Source organism: Paraphaeosphaeria sporulosa, assembly GCF_001642045.1.
Source record: "Paraphaeosphaeria sporulosa strain AP3s5-JAC2a unplaced genomic scaffold CC84scaffold_12, whole genome shotgun sequence".
Lineage (NCBI taxonomy): Eukaryota > Fungi > Ascomycota > Dothideomycetes > Pleosporales > Didymosphaeriaceae > Paraphaeosphaeria > Paraphaeosphaeria sporulosa.
Window position 1 is genome coordinate 1137925 of NW_017253371.1, and position 17551 is coordinate 1155475.

The following is a 17551-nucleotide window of genomic DNA, read 5'->3' on the forward strand; positions in this document are numbered from 1 at the left end:
CATATACGTCAAGACAAGTGCTCAGGAACAAGGGTTACAAGAACATCAGCTAAGCCAATGCAGTGATCGAGTACATATAGATCATTACAAGCTCTTCTCTGATCTAAAACAGTTCTCGAAAAATCGATGTTGTTCTCTGATAGCCCACAGATATCACATGTGGGAGAATTTGCACAGTTTTATATCTTGCAATTTGCCGTACTCACCCAACCGCTATACGAATGGCTTATTTTCAGTCGAGTCTTGCACCTGTACATAGGCCATGGCGTTGCGCCCAAGCGTCGTGCCGCCCTCGACACCCAAGGCTTTCGACATAAAAATGCCGACTCGCCGCGACTCCCACCTTCATTTCGACTTTATTGACATTCCCCCACACCTTGCAGACCAACTCGACACATCTGTACATACCAAGACTATGACGCGGTACACAAACGTTGTCGACAGTCTCCAGAATATGCGGCACGGTAGTAGGCAAACACCCAGCAAATTGCACAAAGCTAACCAAACGTCAGCAGCCAACAGCGGCGACCCCAGCTCAGAAGAAGACATGGCTGAGCCAGTCTCCCCCACAACCCTCGCCGCCGACGACGCCGTCCAAGCCCAAGAAGCCGAGGTCGCAGCCAATCCGCCCTCAAGCTCCGTGTCCACCACCATAGCCGCCTCTGCCTCCGACTACGTCTCGGACTTCGACAACGACGGCCTTTACGCCAAAAATCAGCACGCCCCGCCGCAGCCCTCGACCTTCCAGAACAGCGGCTTCACACCTACCCCAGGCATAACCTACATATACAAGATCTCCGCACCGAAGCCTACACTGACTCTCCCACCAACCCACCCCTTCCGCACCACGCCAGCCGGCTACCCAGTCTTCCGCCCGCACCCATCCGCCCACCACGCAACCCTCTCTACAGCCCCTGGCTTCGCAGATCCCCGCCTCACCGCATTCACGGCGCACTGGACCAAGATCTACACCGACATCGGTAACAACAGCACCCTCTTCTCTGTCGGGGACGGGCTGTTTGAGCTGCGGCAGGCGTGTGAGTTGCGTGGGCTAGTTACGTATGGGGTTGTGCAGCGGTTGGTGGAAAGGCTGGTGGACCGGGCGGTGCGGGATGCGGGGAGGGGGTGGTGCGAAGTTCGGGTGGGCATGGGGAGGGTGGAAGTGTTGGAGGCGCCTGAGGTGCCGGTGGCGGTGGAGGACGACGTCGGGGATGATTGGTGGGAGGAGGTGAGCTATGGAGGTTAGAGATGCTAGGGGCAAGCGGTGGTGGGTTTGTGTTTTGGGGGTGTTTGGGTGCGGGAATATTGCGGTAATTGAGGGGGTTGGATGACAAAGGATGTGTGTTTTGGCGTATTGGCATGGGATAGAAATGTATCACAACTTGGGTAGACTGTTCTACTCCCTGAGCAGTTTTGCCTGATGGGCGCGGTAGATGAGAAGAGTACAATCGCTCTTAGTGTATAAGATCTTGAGGTATGAATATATATCTTCATCAAACTTTTTGAAAAAGACGATTGAGCAAAATCATGTGTTTGTCATAACGACTTTATGGCATCACTTGTGTCTTAACGCAGCCGATCAAGACGTCTATATATGTTCTATGTCAGTTAGGTCACATGTCAGTTAGATCCTATGTCGGTGTCTGTCCCAGCAGATTGCCCTATTGCAGCGTCGATTCATTGTACCTCTAGCTGGAGCACGAAATTACATGACTTCTTCACAGGCATATCTTGCATAGCCAAATTTAGCCGCTGACTGCTTCGTTGATCGCGACTTCCGCATGAACAGTCTCCCAAGGCCGAGAGTAGCCGGCGGTGATTGCTTCAGCGCGAACCAAAAGGAAATGATCGCTGACGTGCGTAGGGTGAGAACAATATATAGGACTCTTGAGCTGTCTGCAGTCGCTCGACCTGCAAGTCACCAGCCTTGATCATGAGACGGGTCGCTCAAAGCAGGCTCTTTCCACATTCACCCTCGCTGGACCTGCGCTAGCGCCCGCTTGGACCCCAGGACCCGTGAAGGATATAAAAAGTCCCTTGCCGCGGCCTCGATGCTACACCGCGACACTCATCACCCTCTCTGACACTCTCCGATTCCACGATACCGACTGCATCCCGACACTCATCACTTCTCTCTCAAATTCTGTCAGCCCACGACACCGACCTTCCATCCAACATGCTGCTCGGTTATCTCCTTGTCTCTCTCTGGGCGCTGCTCATCTCGGCCGACTTCGACGTCTTCTTGGTGGTTAAAACACTGCCGAAATTGGATTCAAACCACCTCAGCTGGCAGATCGTCGACCCCAATCGACACGAATGCCCCGATCCCGCCCACACGCGCCTGTTCGACAGCAAGGGTGACGTCAGCGGCAACAAGCTCGGTATTCGTTGCGAGCCTACATACCCGCCTTTAGTTCACCCGTTGGGTCCCTGCCTCTGGTTTGATACTTCTACACCCCGGGATATTACACTGTTCGAGATGCACCTCTCAGAAATGCCAAAGGTGCATTACAGTAAGTCAGCTGGTCGGTGATGATGCATAATGGTATAGCTGACAAGATGCACCCAGCCCTTTACAAAAACGGCAACTGGGAGATGATCGGCCTATACGGTGAATCGGCGGGCCACTGCGCACCCGCGCCGTGGCCGGCGCCTGTTGACCCGCCCAACTCTCAGTGTGGAGATTATGGGCTCTGGAGGAAGTTCCGGTGCTACACGTTCTACACGGCGGATTATATCAATAGCTATGAGCGCGGTTGGCATCCATAGATATTTGATAGCGAACGCATCTCACAGCTGGGAGTGGCCGATGTTCACTTCAGTGAGAGCGAGCAAAATTCTGGAGATGCACAAAGCCCTCCTTGTTTGGTCGTACTTTCTTGCATCGAAGAAGTCTCCTTCACTTGATCTTACCTACCTTGACCTGCCGTTTCCTACCTTCACCGTCGCACTGAGTGCTCTAGCGTCCGCTTGGCACTCAAAGCCCACGAAGTATATCAACAAAACCCGACCGTGCTCCCGCGGTCACACCACAACACTCATCTTGGTGTTCTCTCCTCTGAAATCCTGCACCCCTTCCACCTACACAGCCGCATCTCCATCTAAGATGCTGGTCTATTACTTCTTCATCTCCCTCTGGGCACTGCTCGTCTCGGCCGACTTCGATGTCTACTTGGTCACTAGTGCCTCGAATCCCGGAAAACCGTTCGTCGCCACCGTCGGCTGGCAAATCGTCGACCCAAGCCGGGACTCCTGCCCTGACCCCGCGCACACGCGCATGATCCTTGACAAGACTGATGTCAGCGGTAACAAGATCGGAATCCGCTGCATCACCAATTCCGGGACCAATGGCTGCGGTCCCCTCACGACATCGCTACCGACCAACATCGACATTATGGAGATGCACTTGTCTGAGACGCCGAAGATGCACTACAGTAAGTCAGCTGGAGCATGGTCCAGAAGTGGAGTGGCTAGCTGACATGAAACACATAGCTATCTACAAGGGCACCCACGGAGTCCATAGGTCCTATGAGCTGCTCGGCCTGGGTGGTGAATCGGCGGGTCATTGCGAACCACAGCCCTGGCCGCCGAGTGATCAAAAATTCGCCAATTGCGGAGAGTACACACTGTGGAAGAAGATGAGGTGCTTGTCGTTCTATACGGCGGATTGGGTGAACGACTACGAGCGCGGTTGGCACCCGTGAACAATGGTTGAGGTGCGAATGGTGGTGAACTGACGAAGTGTAAACGTCTTGTTCCTCACGGCGAAGGACACTGGCTTCGGCGAGGGGGTAGCAGAAATTTGACGCTCAATGAGTGAACGAAGATCCTGCAGCTAACTCTTTTGCGCCCACTCACTGTGAGACCCGTGGACCGAACGCAAGATTTTGATGACTGTTTGATGAGGCTCAAGTGAGTTTCATGTTAGTTCTCAAGAATCACTCACTCGTAGTTGACGCCCACACATAGTGTATGGGTTACATCCCCTCCACTTCTCCAGCTAGCCGTGGACACATCCATCCATAATGTTGCTCTACTACCTCATTGTGTCCTTCTGGGCGCTGGTCGAATCCGCCGACTTCGACATTTACCTGGTGATGATGCGACCCCCTGGACGGTGGACAGCGTTGGCTGGCACTTCCTCGACCCGAATCAAAACAGCTACCCGGGCCCGGCTCACACGTGCATGTTTAACTTCAATTCTGATGTAAGCGGCAACAAGATTGGTATCTCGCTGCGAATACTGGGGCAAAAAGGCAATCAACGGTTGCTATGCCGGCGACGACAACTTCCCCACCAACGTTGACGCGATGGAGATGCATCTTGCCGACAGGCCGAACTTTCACTACCGTTATTCGACTCAAATATGATGGAGTTTATGCAGAAGAATGGATTGCTAACGAGACATACACAGCTATCTACCAGACCAACCAGCAGACTTGGCCTAGAATCCCGATCAGTCCGCCTCGCCGCAAGGCTCGGGACGCCCAGTCACGCCCGTAGGAGCTTCTCGGTCTGGGTGGCGAGACCGCAGGGTAGTGCGACCCTGCGCCCTGACCGCCGACTGACAAGCCGTTCAGCATATTTGGGGACTACCAGCTCCGCAAGTTCCAGTGTCACATGTTCTATACAGCGGACTGTATCAGCAGCTACGACCGTAGTTGGGATCTGTGATAATGGGTGGGATGGACTGAAGAAGTGTAAGAGCATCGAAGTACTGGTGGGTGGTGGCACCTTCGGTTTGGCATCCGACACGTAACAGGCTTGCAGCTTTGCATGGAACTGAATGGATGAGATACTACGTGGCCCACTGTAGATCTTAAGCAGAGCATCAAAACAACAAACTACCTCCAATTTTCTCGACATGACCCAAAACCTCTCCCTACTTTATGTCGTCACCTCTTCATAGCCCACAGAAGATGAACTAAATTTGACGACAACGAATATGTACCAGAAAGCACCGCTTACTAGCAACATGCAAGAGTCATTTGAGCTGAACATGAATCCTGCCACCACGAAGTCACGATATACAGTCCGAAGCGTTTTCCCGAGAACTTCCGCGCCAGGACATCAATCCCATCGTGCAACTAGACCCTTCCCCCCTCCCCACCCATCAAGCATCCGGAATCGGCAGCTCCCCCTGCGTCCACTGCCCGCCATCCAAATCCCTCGTAAATACACTTAAATCATCTCCCCTCGTCTGGTAAAACACATACAAGCTCGTCCCCCCGGACTGATCCTCCACAGCCGTGACACTCAAATGCGTGCCCTTCAGCCCGGGAATGGCCCCCTTCGCGCTCCCCACTGTAAAAACATTCGCATCCACGCCCTTCGTCTTCTCAGCACCCCAGTCAATATCGTGCCCCACGATCGTTCCGTCCGCCATCTGCGTGTAGAAGTACTCCGTGAAGCCCAGCGAGCTGCTGGGATACAGATCCGGGATCGCGTAGCCCGTCACGTTTTCCCAGCTGTCGATGGGATGCGCGTCGGTGGCTTTACGGGTACTGTTCGTGTCGCGCCACCAGATGGTCGCTGTATCCTGCTTGTCGACCATCATCGCGTATGTCGTGGTGCCGGGCTGCCAGCTATAGCACCCGACGCCGGCGTGGGCGTTCATGTCCCTCCAGGTGTTTTCCTTGAGCCACTGGTCCTGCCCTTGGTACCATCCGTACTGCTGAAATGTGGATTCGTCGGTCGGGTACCAGAGGTGCATGCCTGGGGTGCTGTTGCTGAAGGGGATAGTGTCGTTGTTGCCGTCGCGGGTGGGGAATTTTGACGCGTCCGAGTCGCCGTAGTAGTTGCCGTACCAGCAGGCTTGAAGGCCGACGTTTGGGGCCGCGTAGGCAGTGAGATTGAGCGAGTTGAGTGGGCCGTCTTGCCAGATGTTGGTGCTGTTGCTGTTTACTTTTTGCTTTACGTGGCCGTCTTTGGAGATGTAGAAGATGTGCCACTGAATGTTGAGTTAGGCAGATACTGCAATATCGTACTTGGATTGAGCGCTCACCACTGAGGTATCATTGAGCGAGTATGAGACAGCAGATATGGGGGTCGCATTCTTCGCATCGCTTACGACGACTTCAGATGCTGTTCCACCAATCCACTCGCCTTTCGGCGTGAGCTGTATCGAGCGAATCTCACCAGTCCAGTGTTGGAAGTAGACTGTCATGATTTTGCGCTCTTGGTGATTCCAGAACTCGGTTGCCAGCGCGATGCCAGAGCCATTGTAGGTGCCGTTGCTGGTGTAGTACGACGAGCCTAGCGCACCACCAACGCAGAAGTCTGGGTTAGCTGCGCAGTACGGATCGATGTCGCCTGGGCCGCTGCTGCGTGATATTAGCGGTAACGCTTCCAAGCGAGCACTGAACCTACATTATGTCGCTCTTCTTTTTATTTCCCAAACTCAGACCTAGCCCAAGACCTAGCGCTGTCGCAACGACAAATATGAGGATGATGACTCCAAACAGATATCGACGTGGAATCCCGCATGTCTTGGGCGCCTTATCGGAAGGTAATTCGGAGACCCTACGTGAAACCGGCTGCCCTTTCTCGTCGAACTCTAGCGGCTGGAAGCCTGACACGACCGTCTCGTCCATCGAATAGGGTGATGTAGGTCGTCGCTGCTGCTGTACCAGCCAAGGCTCGAGAACTACCTCTGGTGCATCGTGAACAGCCTCTTTCGAGGACGTCGGTCTAAGTACTTCATTAGCTCGGCTGCTTGCTTAGGACAGCCAACGCACTCTTGGTCGACGGGAAAAAGCTTCTCGGGCGCTTGGGTGCTGGGAGAATCATCTTGGAAAGGAGTGGTGTTGTCCGGCGGACTATCGATCCTGTAGGTGGTGTCCACCTTCGTTTTGGGGTCCATCGTTGATGAAACGTTCCATTGACGACAACTGACCAGCTGCAGCAGCACCAGCTGACACTGCCGAGCGGGATTACCATATATGTTATCTGCACTCACTTTACGCTGTGCCGCTCTTCTCAGCAGCGCCCACTGGGGTGGGTTGACATTGGCGAATGCGGCGCGTCGCTGGAGAGCACTTCGGCTCGAAGCGGTGAAGTCGTCTGCATCTGTGTGGCCGGATGCGGGAAGGGTCCTTGTAGGGCGAAGCGATGTCACTCGTGAGGGCATTAGATCGACACACCTAGGTCAACACCTACTGGTCTGGCTCACCACCCTTACAACATCCAAAACGCAGGTCAGCACGCCCACAAAGAACTCGCCGACATCCACGTCGATTCACGGCGCAGTCTACCAGACACCGCCGAACAGCTACTCTGCAGCAAAGATGTGCCGACAAACAAGGCCAAATTTTCTTTCATCGTAGACACGGCATGTACTTGAAAGACAGCAGTGCAGTGATTTGGGGAAAGGTAGCAAGTGTTGTGCACCGTGTGTTCGGACGTAATCAGCCTACTGTACCTCCAACGTCGATCAGCGTTGAACACGAGTTGTCGGCCAAGCAAAGAGACACGCAGTGGGACCACTGTATAACCCTAAGGTATACTTCTGTATCCAAAGCAGCTATGCAAGCACAGTATATCTTACTGCGGTCTCGTCTACTATGAGAAAATAATCTTCTTCCCTTCTTTCCCCTCCTAACTTTCCCACTTCCTTCGGAGGAGGAATCTCTATCTCTTTCGATCTGCGGGGAAATTTGGAACGCCTCTTGATGTATATTGCTCGCATAAGCTGAAAGTGGCTGGGCGAAGAGCTGCATGGAGGGCTTCCCAAACAGGGTGCGGGGTTCAAGTCGGCGACCATCGGCAACAAGGTGATCCCATTGGGCATAGATATCATGCCATCCATGTTTGAAGTAAATGCTCATTGTTTTTCACTACAAATTGCATCCAGAATTCTGGCAAGTGAAGGTGAACATGTTCATCGAGGAATAACTGGAGACGAAACACCTGGCGCCCTGCGCCGACCACGCGGTATTCAAACGCCGTTCCTTGGAAGGAATTGATTTTTTGAGTGGAATGGAGGTAGATAGGTGCTGAAGGAAGATGGCTCTTGCGTGATGAAGATGCGTTCAAGTCCACGGGCCGTGGTGACGGTTTGCACGTGACGTTAGATTCGCCTTGTGGCGCTAACCGGTAGTGGTTAGGGCAAGGTGAGGTGTCATTCAGTGTTCCGTGTTTGTCTGATGGTGCTGCCTCATGAGCCTTTCACGCACCTGCATCGCCACGAAATGCGCCGGGGTGGGTTCGCGCTTTGTCTATCTACGAGGCCGACGACTATGCGACTCGAAATGGCTTCATCGTCTTGGAGGCACGTCGTGCGGACACCCCCAGGTATGCAAGCAACGCGGTGATGCGCCACAGCTTCCAGTGAAAGTCGCTCATCAGTAAAAATTTCTCAATTGCGATTTCATCATATCCGAATTTCCAGACATATTGCGCATGTAGGACCATAATTCGCGGTCAGTCGTGCGGTACTTGCTTTTGCCGCAGCTGTGCCCTATCTCGGTTCGAAGCGCCTCATACAAGGGTAGAACGAGAATTAGCATCCAATTTGCTCAGCAATCGCCTAAGTGACATAAGCGAGGCTGCCATGCTTCAGCTGTGGCTGGATACGAATACTACCACACGGCCAGATAAAATGGGAGCATTCACCCATGGCATCCGCAAAGCCGTCTGCAACCATGTCGTTTTCTTATGACCATTCCTTGGAAAAGTGGCAACGCGCGGTTACAGAGAGTAACGCACGGATCCGAATTCTTGAGCTGTATCCGAGTCGCGATGCAGATGCCAACTTGCTGCACGGTACTCTTGCGTGGGTACCATTATCGCTAACAACATCCATACCTCGAGATGAAACAGGAAATGACACATCGCAACAACCGCTCAATGATTTCTCCTACAAGGCCCTTTCGTATACATGGGGCAACGGCAGTCTAACTCACAGCATCACTGTCAACGGAGCATCGCTCAAGATTACTCGGTCTCTCTTCGATGCTCTCTCCCATCTGCAGCCCTCCACCCACCCGCTCAAAATATGGATCGACCAAATTTGCATCAATCAGCAAGACTCCAAGGAAAAAGAAGAACAGGTCAGCCTCATGGAACGCATCTACAGAACCTCTGAAGAAACCCTCGTCTGGCTCGGTCCCTCCGCCAACGGATCCGACGGGTTGCTCGATTTTTTCGCAAGGATCGGCACCTTTGCGGAGACGCACAACATGCTCGTGTACTGGACCAAAGCACGGAGGGCGGAGTTTTTTGCCATAACGAGCAAGTCTGATCCGAACGACGCCATGACAAAGGAGTACCACGCCTTCTGTAAGGCCACCGCCCAGTCGTTCCAGCGCGAGTACCTCGATGCTCTCATCGCGTTTTACAAACGACCCTGGTTCTCACGCGCGTGGGTCATCCAGGAATTTTCCCTCCCACCACGTGTAACCCTCCTCTGCGGCCACAAAACCATTCCTGCAGAGACGCTCATGATGGCCCTCCAAATATTCGAGTCCACCATCTTTCCCCTCGTCTTGAACAAGTTATCCGCAGACCAAGATATTGTGACGTGTTGGCACGAAATCATGGAGCTGAGTGCCATCCAACCATTCTTCTCTTCGCGCCAGCGCCGAAAAGCCCGCGACGAGGGCAGGATAAAAGGGGATACACTGTTCCACATTCTGTACAGGCTGTACGTAGAGAAAGATGTGACGGCCACGCAGCCCTGTGACATGATCTACGGCGTTCTCGGCCTCGTGGTAGATGCAAAGGAGCTGGGCATCACCGTCGACTATAGTGCGGGCGATCCCAACCGTCAAGCAGATCTGGCGTTCACAAAAGTCGCGCGGGCTATTGTCGCATCCGGTAAAGTAGACTTACTCTCATTATCACAACACCCCGAGGAAAATGAGGAAAAAAACCGTGGGGTGAAGCTTCCAAGCTGGGTCCCAGACTGGCGCGCGAAGATACGGCGTTCCTTCGCCTGGCTCTCAGACGAGTATCGCCCCCCTCTCTTCAACGCCAGCTCAGGAAAAGACGTTGTAATCTACCCTCTAGATAAGGACAACGACGACATTACCGATGAGGATCTCCTCTCTCTCGCAGGCTACACCGTCGACACCCTGGAAACCCTGTCCCCCACTCCCTGGTCTGATGGCAGCCCCGCACGCACTAACGGCACCTATGAAATTCCTCACGCAGAGTACATCGCTCTCCTGGCGCAGATTCACCACCTCTGTTCGCTTTCCACCGCAAAGAACTTCCCCATATACCCCACCGCCGCGCGCCGCGCCGAAGCCGCATGGCGGATCCCTGTCGGAGACCTAGACGAAGATGTCTCGTCTATGACAAGGAGGACGTCGGAAACGCAGACGTGCAGGGCGCGGTACGTGGATTGCCTGCGGGAGCTGGCAACCCATATCAAGGCGGAGGGCATGTCTACGGTTGCGAGTACGACAAGTACGGCGAGGGAAGCGTACGCCAGAAGCCGGGCGGAATTGGAGACGCTTCTCGCGCAGGACCTCCCCACCGCTGCTACTACCTCACTAATTAAGGGCCTACACAACCCAAATGGCGGCAGTGGAGGCTCCATATACCGCCTCTACATGAGACAGATGGGGGGTAAGCGGCCGTTTCTCTCGCGCATGGGTTATGTCGGTATGGCTCCTTCGTGGGCAGAGCCGGGGGATATGATCGTGGTCTTGCTTGGTGCTTCGGTGCCCTTCATCGTTAGACCGCTCAGGGAAAACCGTTATAAGTTCCTGGGAGAGTGCTATTGTGATGGAATTATGGATGGGGAGATTATGGAGAGCATGCAGGAGGAGAAGATAGTTTTGGTTTGATATTGGGCTTACCTAGCGGGTCAGCTAGGTGTAGGCGAGGCTATGGCACGTACCTTTGTAGAAGCCGTGTCTTGCCAGCGATCTGCCTGAATTCTTCTAGTAGCCTTTACACCACGTTAGGGATTTGTGCTCATGCTCTGAGAGGGCCCAAGTAGCGGTTGCTTTGCTGTTTAACAAATCCTAGCCGTTAGAGATATATATAAAGATAACAAGCAGATTGAACATGGACAGAGAGAAAGTTCCGTCTAACTCCATAGGGTAAAGAGTCCGAGGGCATAGACACCTTGTAATTGCCTTGATTTGAGCTGTATATGAGCGGAGGTTATGCTTGCCTTTGGAGAGCGGTGAAGACTTCCTTGCCGTGCCGCAAAGGCCCAACCCAAAGCGCCCCGACTTTGACCAGCCTCGTTACTCCGAAGTTCCTGCTACAACCTCTCACCACTACCATTGCAATTCTGAAGCACCCTACTAGATCTATCGTCTGTTTTCGGTCGTAACCGTCCCGATCACAATGGCTTTACAATCTGTGCTTCAAGAAATTCATCCTGAAAAATTCGCCTTGCAAGGGAGCGAGCTCTACTTGAAGAGCAATGAAGCATACTTCGTTGTATTTGAGAGTTGTATCAAGCCAGCCGCAATTTCTCAGCCCACAAGTCAAGAAGTGAGCACTCTGACAAAAAAGAAATTTGCTCAAGATTGGACTCTCTGGTGCAGTAAAGGGGACTGGGCATGTTCCCTTCGTAGGTACAGGCCAAAGCGTTCCACTTTCACAGTTTGAACAATATGACGACTGGCACATTACATAGGGGCTGCCAATGTACAAATCGGCATCACTATCACCTCGGAAGGGCTGAAGGGCATGTGGTTATCCGGGAACAATACTTGAGTTACGATTGGAGCTGGTGAGACATGGGACTCTGTATATACAGAGCTTGAAAGACACAGTCTGACCGCGCCTGGTGGTCGAGTTGGCAGAGTGGGTGTTACTGTTTTGATTCTCGGAGGTAAGCATTCCAAATCATCATCCAAATCGGTTTTTTGATTGAGTAAGTAGGTGGAATGTCTTTTCATTCTACAAAGCATGGGTTCGCGTGCGATTCTCTATTGGACTACGAGGCAGTCCTCGCATCTGGGGACGTAATCCACGCCAACGCGATAAGAACACGGACCTCTTCATCTCTCTGAAAGCCGGGCTCAACATCGTCAGGACAGTGACTGCGTTCTCAATTAAGACCTTTCCATCATCGGAGATATGGGGTGGCATGCCTTATTAGATGCCCGACTCTTCTAGACAGCTCATCGAGGTCACGGTTGATTTTGTCAATAATGAGACGGATGAAGACACATATCATGTCGAGTGCTGAATACGGATTTGGATAGGATGTTTGCACATGTTGTATGTACCGTCCCAAAGGAGATGCAGAAGCACAGGTCACTGCTCGATCTCATTGAGGGTACAGTACTTTGGCGGACGGGCAAACATATGGACTTCTCTACAAGTTGTTCCAGTTTACACAGGATGGTATCAGGTAAATCTGCTGGGAAGCCATTGTTCACACTCCATTGACAGATTTAGATCATCCTATGCCACTCTCACGATCAAGGCCGATGGTCCTCTGATGAAGAAGCTCCATCAAATCTGGCTGCAGATTCTCGACTCATTTCGGCCTCTGCAAGGTTTCATTTTCTCCTTTGCATAGTTTCCACTTACCAAACCCCTGCTTAAGAATTCCTGAAGGCTGGTGGCAATGCGAGGAACATCGGTCCTGCTGATGGAATGCTCTTTGTCATTCTCATCTACCCTACCTGGGGCTTGCCAGAGAACGATCAACAAGTATACGGCACCGTAGAAGAGCTCCAGCAGAAGTTATAAAACATCGCGGCTAGGAGGGGGCTACTTCACAGGTACGTCTTCACTAGCTACGGGTACCACGAGGAAGGCGTACTGGCTGGGTACGGGCAAGAGAGTGTAACGAGGATGAGGGATGTCAGAACTCCGTTCCGGGCGGTTTGAAGCTTTCGAGGCTCTAGCATGAGCGATACATCTTCGATCGTAGATATATCTACGTTGCTCGAAGTCTGCCGAGAAGTCTTTGGGCGCGGGATCCAATCGCGCTGGGCATCATGAATTCATTTGACGAGTCGGAGTCGTTGAGGTGCCGGTGTCTAGCTGGCTCGCACGAAGGGCTAATTGCACAAAAAGTGACCTTATAGGTATCCAACACTACCTTCAATGTTCAGTCGTACCCCGTCAACCGAGCCTCAACTCTCGAACACTGTACGAGCTCGCTATCAACCACCTTCTGCTTTGTTGACGGATTAGTGCTCTTCAGAAGTGGTAAAAATTGCAGTGAAATGCTGACGAGATTACGGTTGTGCTAGCCAGGATTCTCCAGGCAATTCAATTCCCAAAGAGGAGAGAATAAGCTTACGGGGTGTTTGTGCAGGCTAAGCATGCAGTGCAAAAACCAGATTGCGGCGCACATCCTACGAAGGCAACACACTACAGGGAATGAAATCGCAGTTATCGAGATGCGAGATAGCGGATTTTGCTAGTAGGCAGCGACGCTGGACTCCTCGCGCGGGCTAAGATTGCAGTGCAAATTGCGAACCACTTGTGAAACATAGATGGCCCGTGCTGCAAGGCAAAAGGCAAACCCGACAAAGTACCCTAACGTTATATGGAGATATTTGGATCAATGACTATATTTGCAGGGATGTTGAACTTCTCAATCCCGCCCCCGATTGCTTGCTATACGAGTACACTGCATTCCTTAGCCTGCACGAGGAGGCAGACGACCAGGATCGCTCTCGCTTGAGCACAAGGGACGCCTGCTTCTTGTGTAACGTTGACAGCACTGACAGAACGACCCCCTATGAACAGAAGACTGAAATTTCTTCTCCTACTACCCATACATGCCCTGTCCCGTCATCAGTGGTATATCCTCCCTCCCTCCGCCTCACACCTCGCCCGACCCACCAACCCTCAATACCCCGCACTCCTCTTAACCTCACCACCTTCCGCCCCCTCCAAATGCGTCCTCCGATCTACAACCAATCTCTTCTGGAAATACTCGCCAACCCCAAATTCCTCATACATCCCGCCCTTCTTACTATATCTCTCAAGCACACTAACCCTCGCATCCTCATCCGGGCTGAAGAAAAAGGGCATGCTATACCGCTCCTCTCCACCCATATTCCTCACCCTGTGCACTGTGCTCATCCATTCGCCTCCTGTGACCAGCTTCAAGAAATCCGCGATGTTAACGACAAAGGAGTGCGGCTCGTGAGACACGGGAACCCATATGCCATTCGCATTCAGCACCTCGAGCGCGGGGTACTCGGTGCGGGACTGGCAGACGAGCGTGAACCAGCAGAAGTCCGTGTGCGCGCCGATGCCGACGTCGGCGTCGGAGTGCTGGGGCGGGTAGTGCACGGCGCGGACGTTGGTCATGGGGTGCCGGGTTATGGTGTCGAAGTGGTGCTCGGGGAGGTCCAGGGCGAGGGCGAAGATGCCCAGAAGGCGCCGGGAGAAGGTGAGCATGGCGGTGTAGTAGGTGTAGAGGGCGGGGCGGAAGAAGGTGGCGGTGGGGTGGGAGGGCCATTGGTTGCGGGGCGTGGACATGAAAGGGAGGTCGCGAACGGGAAGCTTTTGTTCGGGGTCGGTGGCGTCTTCGCCCATGAGGAAGCCTTCTTTGAGGTCTGGAGGGCGTTAGTTGGGAGAAAGCCAATAAGAAGTGAAAGAGGAACGTACCACCGCGCGTGCTGGGATCCAATTTGCCCTCTAGGAATGCTTCGTACCCCCTGAACTTCTCCGTCTTCTGGTTGTGCACTTCCATCTTCACTTCCGTAGGGAGATCGAAGAACCGCTTGACAGCCGAGAACGTATCGTCCAGTATCTGCTCCTCCACACCATGATTTACCGCGTAGAAGAACCCCACATTCCTGCACGCGTCCCCGACCTCTTTCGCCAGCTCCTTCCGATCATCCAGGTTGTCCGAGTAAATGCGCCGCATATCAATTTTCGGCACCGCATTGAAAGTAGGCTTCGCGGCCTTCCCCGTCAAAACGCGGCGCTTGCCGAAGACGCCGCCGTCATGGTAGGACACATACGTCTCTTCCTGCGTTTCTGTTTCCGTGCTCGACATGGCGAAAGAGCGATAGGTACCAATGATCCTCGTCTTATCCAGTGCGGCCAACCGCAGTTTAAGGACGGAGCCACAGACTAACCGCGACATGTCAGTTGCTCTCCGCTCAGCCCTATGTCACCGGAAATGCGCGACGCACCTACATAAGCGGGCCGCAACAGCGGGACCCTCAAGCTACCAAGCACGCTCGCGGCGCGGTCTCGTCCTCACCAATCGGGTATCAACACATGCAGTTGCTTCGCGTGATTCCCATGCATCAGTCTTCGCATATGGGCGCGCGGCGCACTAGACCACCCTTCAAGGCTCGCCTCTTCTTGTTCGCTTCAGAAGCGCAAGTTGCAAGTTGCAAGTTGCAAGTTGCAAGCAACGGATAAGGCCGCAGCGATCAGCTGAGAGCTAGGCCCGTAGCCTGGGCGGCAGTCAATCCGTCACGCCTGCGCGTCAAGCGCCGTGAACAGAAGGTGTTGCGCCCGAGTGCGCTTGCCGACAGAAGCCCTCGCGATACCGAGTCCTCGGTAGCCGTGAACTGAACGACCCTGTGGTCGGACGCAGCCGATATCAATTCAGACCTCACCCCGGTGCTCTGTTTCAGGCTCTTGCTCCACTCTCGCGTGCTTTCGGGGGTGTGCGGATGCGAGTCTGGAAGATGTGCTCGCCGGTGCCACTGGATAAGATTGGAGGGATGTGCATCCTGCTGGGTGTCTTCTACAACGACGTGTTTAGTGCGAAGACCTGCTTCCCTCAGTCGGAGAACAGCGCAGGACGAGGTATTCGGTTAGTATTACAGGCCAATCCAAGACCTGAATCGAAGCCGACGGCATGTCTACACTCCTCAGCAAGGCCGAGATTGGCCGCCTGCTATATCGCGCACATCTATTGCGAGCCCTCCTGGACGCACGTCCTGGTCGAGCTGGCCAGCTTGCGTTGGTGCTAGGCGAACTCTACCCCACCGTGGGCACTACGAGGCTTCTACCCCGCCATCACCGGTTGCAACTTCCGTTGGGAGCAGATATGAGCTCACAGTGAGGTGGCGAGCGGCAATCGTGCGATGGACGGCAGTGATGTTCCTGATAGCGCGAGTTATCCATCTCCGTGGTAGGGCTGCCGGTACCCCAGAGTGGGCGGCGACGAATGCGCGGGTGGTTGCGATTGGTTCTTGCCTGCAGGACGAGGCTGGCGGAGGGGCGCATCAATTGGTACGGTGCAAAAGGAGGTCTGCGAGTGACAGAGTAGTGCTAGAGATGGCCATCCGGCCAATATGCGGCCGGAGTCGCGAGATGCACTTTCTTTCTCCCAGTCGTACCTTCCGCCAACATCTTCAGGTGAACAGCACGACGCATCCTGTACGCATAGCACGACTGTTCTTGGAGCAATGAGATAAGCACAAGATCTTCAAAGCCCGTGGAACTCCTCATTGCAACTCTATCAAACCGTAACCATACCCGGGGATATCATAATGGTAAAGCTCACCTCCTAACACGTAAAGCAAAAGAGTCAATACCGCGACAGCCTTTCCGACGCACACCGCGACCTCCACCCTACTTCTTGCCCCCCAACTTCTGCAGAAATTCCTTTCCCTTGTCCACGATCCCCTTCTCAGCTCTACCATCCTCGCGCCTCACCTCCTCGCTCTTCCTCTCCTTCATCTCCCCACTGGCCCTCTTCTTCTCGCCCGATGGCTTCTTGTCCTTCTCAGTCCCCGCCGCCACTCTCGCCGCGCGCTTCTCCTCCTCCATCTTTGCAATGTTGGCTGCGCCGCCGCGGCCGTAGTGGTGCGGGCCATCGGGCTCGCGGTGTGCGGGCGCCTCGACGTCCTGCGCGGCGCGCGCGACCTCCGGGCGGGCAGGGTCATTCTTGGCCATGTTGCCTGAACCGCCGCGGCCGGTCGTGTAGTGCTCCGACTTCAGCGTGGGCGTGACGAGGTCTTTGGGGGTGATGTGCGTGGCGGGGTCTTCTTTGCCCATGTTGCCTGGCTGTGTTAGCGGGCGTAAGAGCGCGGCGAGGAGCGGAGACGCACCTGCGCCGCCGCGGCCGTACGAGGCAACGCGGTCGGGGGTTGCGCGGTCGGGGGTTGCGCGCTGGTCTGCCATGGTGCTTGCGAGTGTGTGTATGTATGCGCCGGGCCGTTTTGCTGGTGTTGAGGCCGAAGATCTCGTAGTGCGGGCTGCAGAGTCAGGGTGCAGTCCAGGTGCAGTCCAGGTGCAAGTGCAAGTCTAGGACCACGACGACGGTGAACGCAAGCGGCAGGTGCAACGGATAGACAAAGCGCGGCTCCAGATGACGCGACCAGCAAACCGCAGGAACAAGACCACCACAGCAGCCGTTGTGTGTCTCTAATTTATCTCACCGCTCGCAGCCCAGACGAACAAGGCGCCATCAACAGAACCTTTCCAGGGCCTTCGCGCCGGCGTGACCGCGCCAGCGCGTTCCATTTGCGCCTGGCACCTCTGGGCATTCAGACTTGTTCGTAGCGAGGGCCTGCGTGACGAAATTGCCCGTTGCCCTGTTGCTCGGTCTGCGAGTTACCATTAGCTAACAGGGCGGGGTGAGGTGCGCGTCGGCCGCCGCGTGCTCGGGGTGCGCCATGCGTATGGATTCGTTGTGCGGTCG

At 54.2% G+C, this 17551-nt stretch overlaps 8 protein-coding genes across 8 annotated transcripts; 5 read left to right on the forward strand and 3 right to left on the reverse strand.

Moving 5' to 3' along the window:
• Nucleotides 1–262: 262 nt before the first annotated feature.
• CC84DRAFT_1222182 (uncharacterized protein) lies at nucleotides 263–1246 on the forward strand (the record flags this gene model as incomplete). Its single annotated transcript, XM_018183339.1, has 2 exons — nucleotides 263–467; nucleotides 513–1246. The coding sequence occupies 2 exons, from the start codon at nucleotides 263–265 to the stop codon at nucleotides 1244–1246; spliced, it is 939 nt and encodes a 312-aa protein (XP_018031070.1).
• A 930-nt stretch (nucleotides 1247–2176) lies between these two features.
• CC84DRAFT_1222183 (uncharacterized protein) lies at nucleotides 2177–2769 on the forward strand (the record flags this gene model as incomplete). Its single annotated transcript, XM_018183340.1, has 2 exons — nucleotides 2177–2513; nucleotides 2570–2769. 2 exons carry the CDS (start codon nucleotides 2177–2179, stop codon nucleotides 2767–2769), a joined length of 537 nt encoding a protein of 178 aa, XP_018031071.1.
• Nucleotides 2770–3106: 337 nt separating this feature from the next.
• Nucleotides 3107–3704, forward strand: CC84DRAFT_1222184 (uncharacterized protein; the record flags this gene model as incomplete). Its single annotated transcript, XM_018183341.1, has 2 exons — nucleotides 3107–3434; nucleotides 3493–3704. 2 exons carry the CDS (start codon nucleotides 3107–3109, stop codon nucleotides 3702–3704), a joined length of 540 nt encoding a protein of 179 aa, XP_018031072.1.
• A 1418-nt stretch (nucleotides 3705–5122) lies between these two features.
• Nucleotides 5123–6482, reverse strand: CC84DRAFT_1129551 (uncharacterized protein; the record flags this gene model as incomplete). Its single annotated transcript, XM_018175838.1, has 3 exons — nucleotides 6401–6482; nucleotides 6008–6345; nucleotides 5123–5911 (listed from the first exon to the last, which is right to left on the reverse strand). Coding segments are annotated over exons 2-3 (948 nt in total), but the record flags the coding sequence as incomplete, so codon positions are not given.
• A 2160-nt stretch (nucleotides 6483–8642) lies between these two features.
• On the forward strand, nucleotides 8643–10793 carry CC84DRAFT_1180682 (HET-domain-containing protein; the record flags this gene model as incomplete). The annotated part of the gene is made up of 1 exon (XM_018180496.1): nucleotides 8643–10793. The coding sequence occupies one exon, from the start codon at nucleotides 8643–8645 to the stop codon at nucleotides 10791–10793; it is 2151 nt and encodes a 716-aa protein (XP_018031074.1).
• A 424-nt stretch (nucleotides 10794–11217) lies between these two features.
• CC84DRAFT_1209587 (uncharacterized protein) lies at nucleotides 11218–11978 on the forward strand (the record flags this gene model as incomplete). The annotated part of the gene is made up of 3 exons (XM_018182228.1): nucleotides 11218–11533; nucleotides 11723–11797; nucleotides 11848–11978. The coding sequence occupies exons 1-3, from the start codon at nucleotides 11305–11307 to the stop codon at nucleotides 11976–11978; spliced, it is 435 nt and encodes a 144-aa protein (XP_018031075.1). The 5' UTR covers nucleotides 11218–11304.
• A 1801-nt stretch (nucleotides 11979–13779) lies between these two features.
• CC84DRAFT_1190682 (Clavaminate synthase-like protein) lies at nucleotides 13780–14941 on the reverse strand (the record flags this gene model as incomplete). Its single annotated transcript, XM_018181128.1, has 2 exons — nucleotides 13780–14495; nucleotides 14548–14941. The coding sequence occupies 2 exons, from the start codon at nucleotides 14939–14941 to the stop codon at nucleotides 13780–13782; spliced, it is 1110 nt and encodes a 369-aa protein (XP_018031076.1).
• A 1378-nt stretch (nucleotides 14942–16319) lies between these two features.
• On the reverse strand, nucleotides 16320–17500 carry CC84DRAFT_1168751 (uncharacterized protein). The gene is made up of 2 exons (XM_018179476.1): nucleotides 16959–17500; nucleotides 16320–16910 (listed from the first exon to the last, which is right to left on the reverse strand). The coding sequence occupies exons 1-2, from the start codon at nucleotides 17029–17031 to the stop codon at nucleotides 16480–16482; spliced, it is 504 nt and encodes a 167-aa protein (XP_018031077.1). The 5' UTR covers nucleotides 17032–17500; the 3' UTR covers nucleotides 16320–16479.
• Nucleotides 17501–17551: the final 51 nt, after the last annotated feature.

Bases quoted from the DNA above. Each gene is read 5' to 3' on its own strand.
- CC84DRAFT_1168751 (XM_018179476.1), bottom strand. From the start codon at position 17,031: ATGGCAGACCAGCGCGCAACCCCCGACCGCGCAACCCCCGACCGCGTT. The intron at 16,911-16,958 runs GTGCGTCTCCGC...TAACACAGCCAG, and splicing joins GTACGGCCGCGGCGGCGCAG to GCAACATGGGCAAAGAAGAC.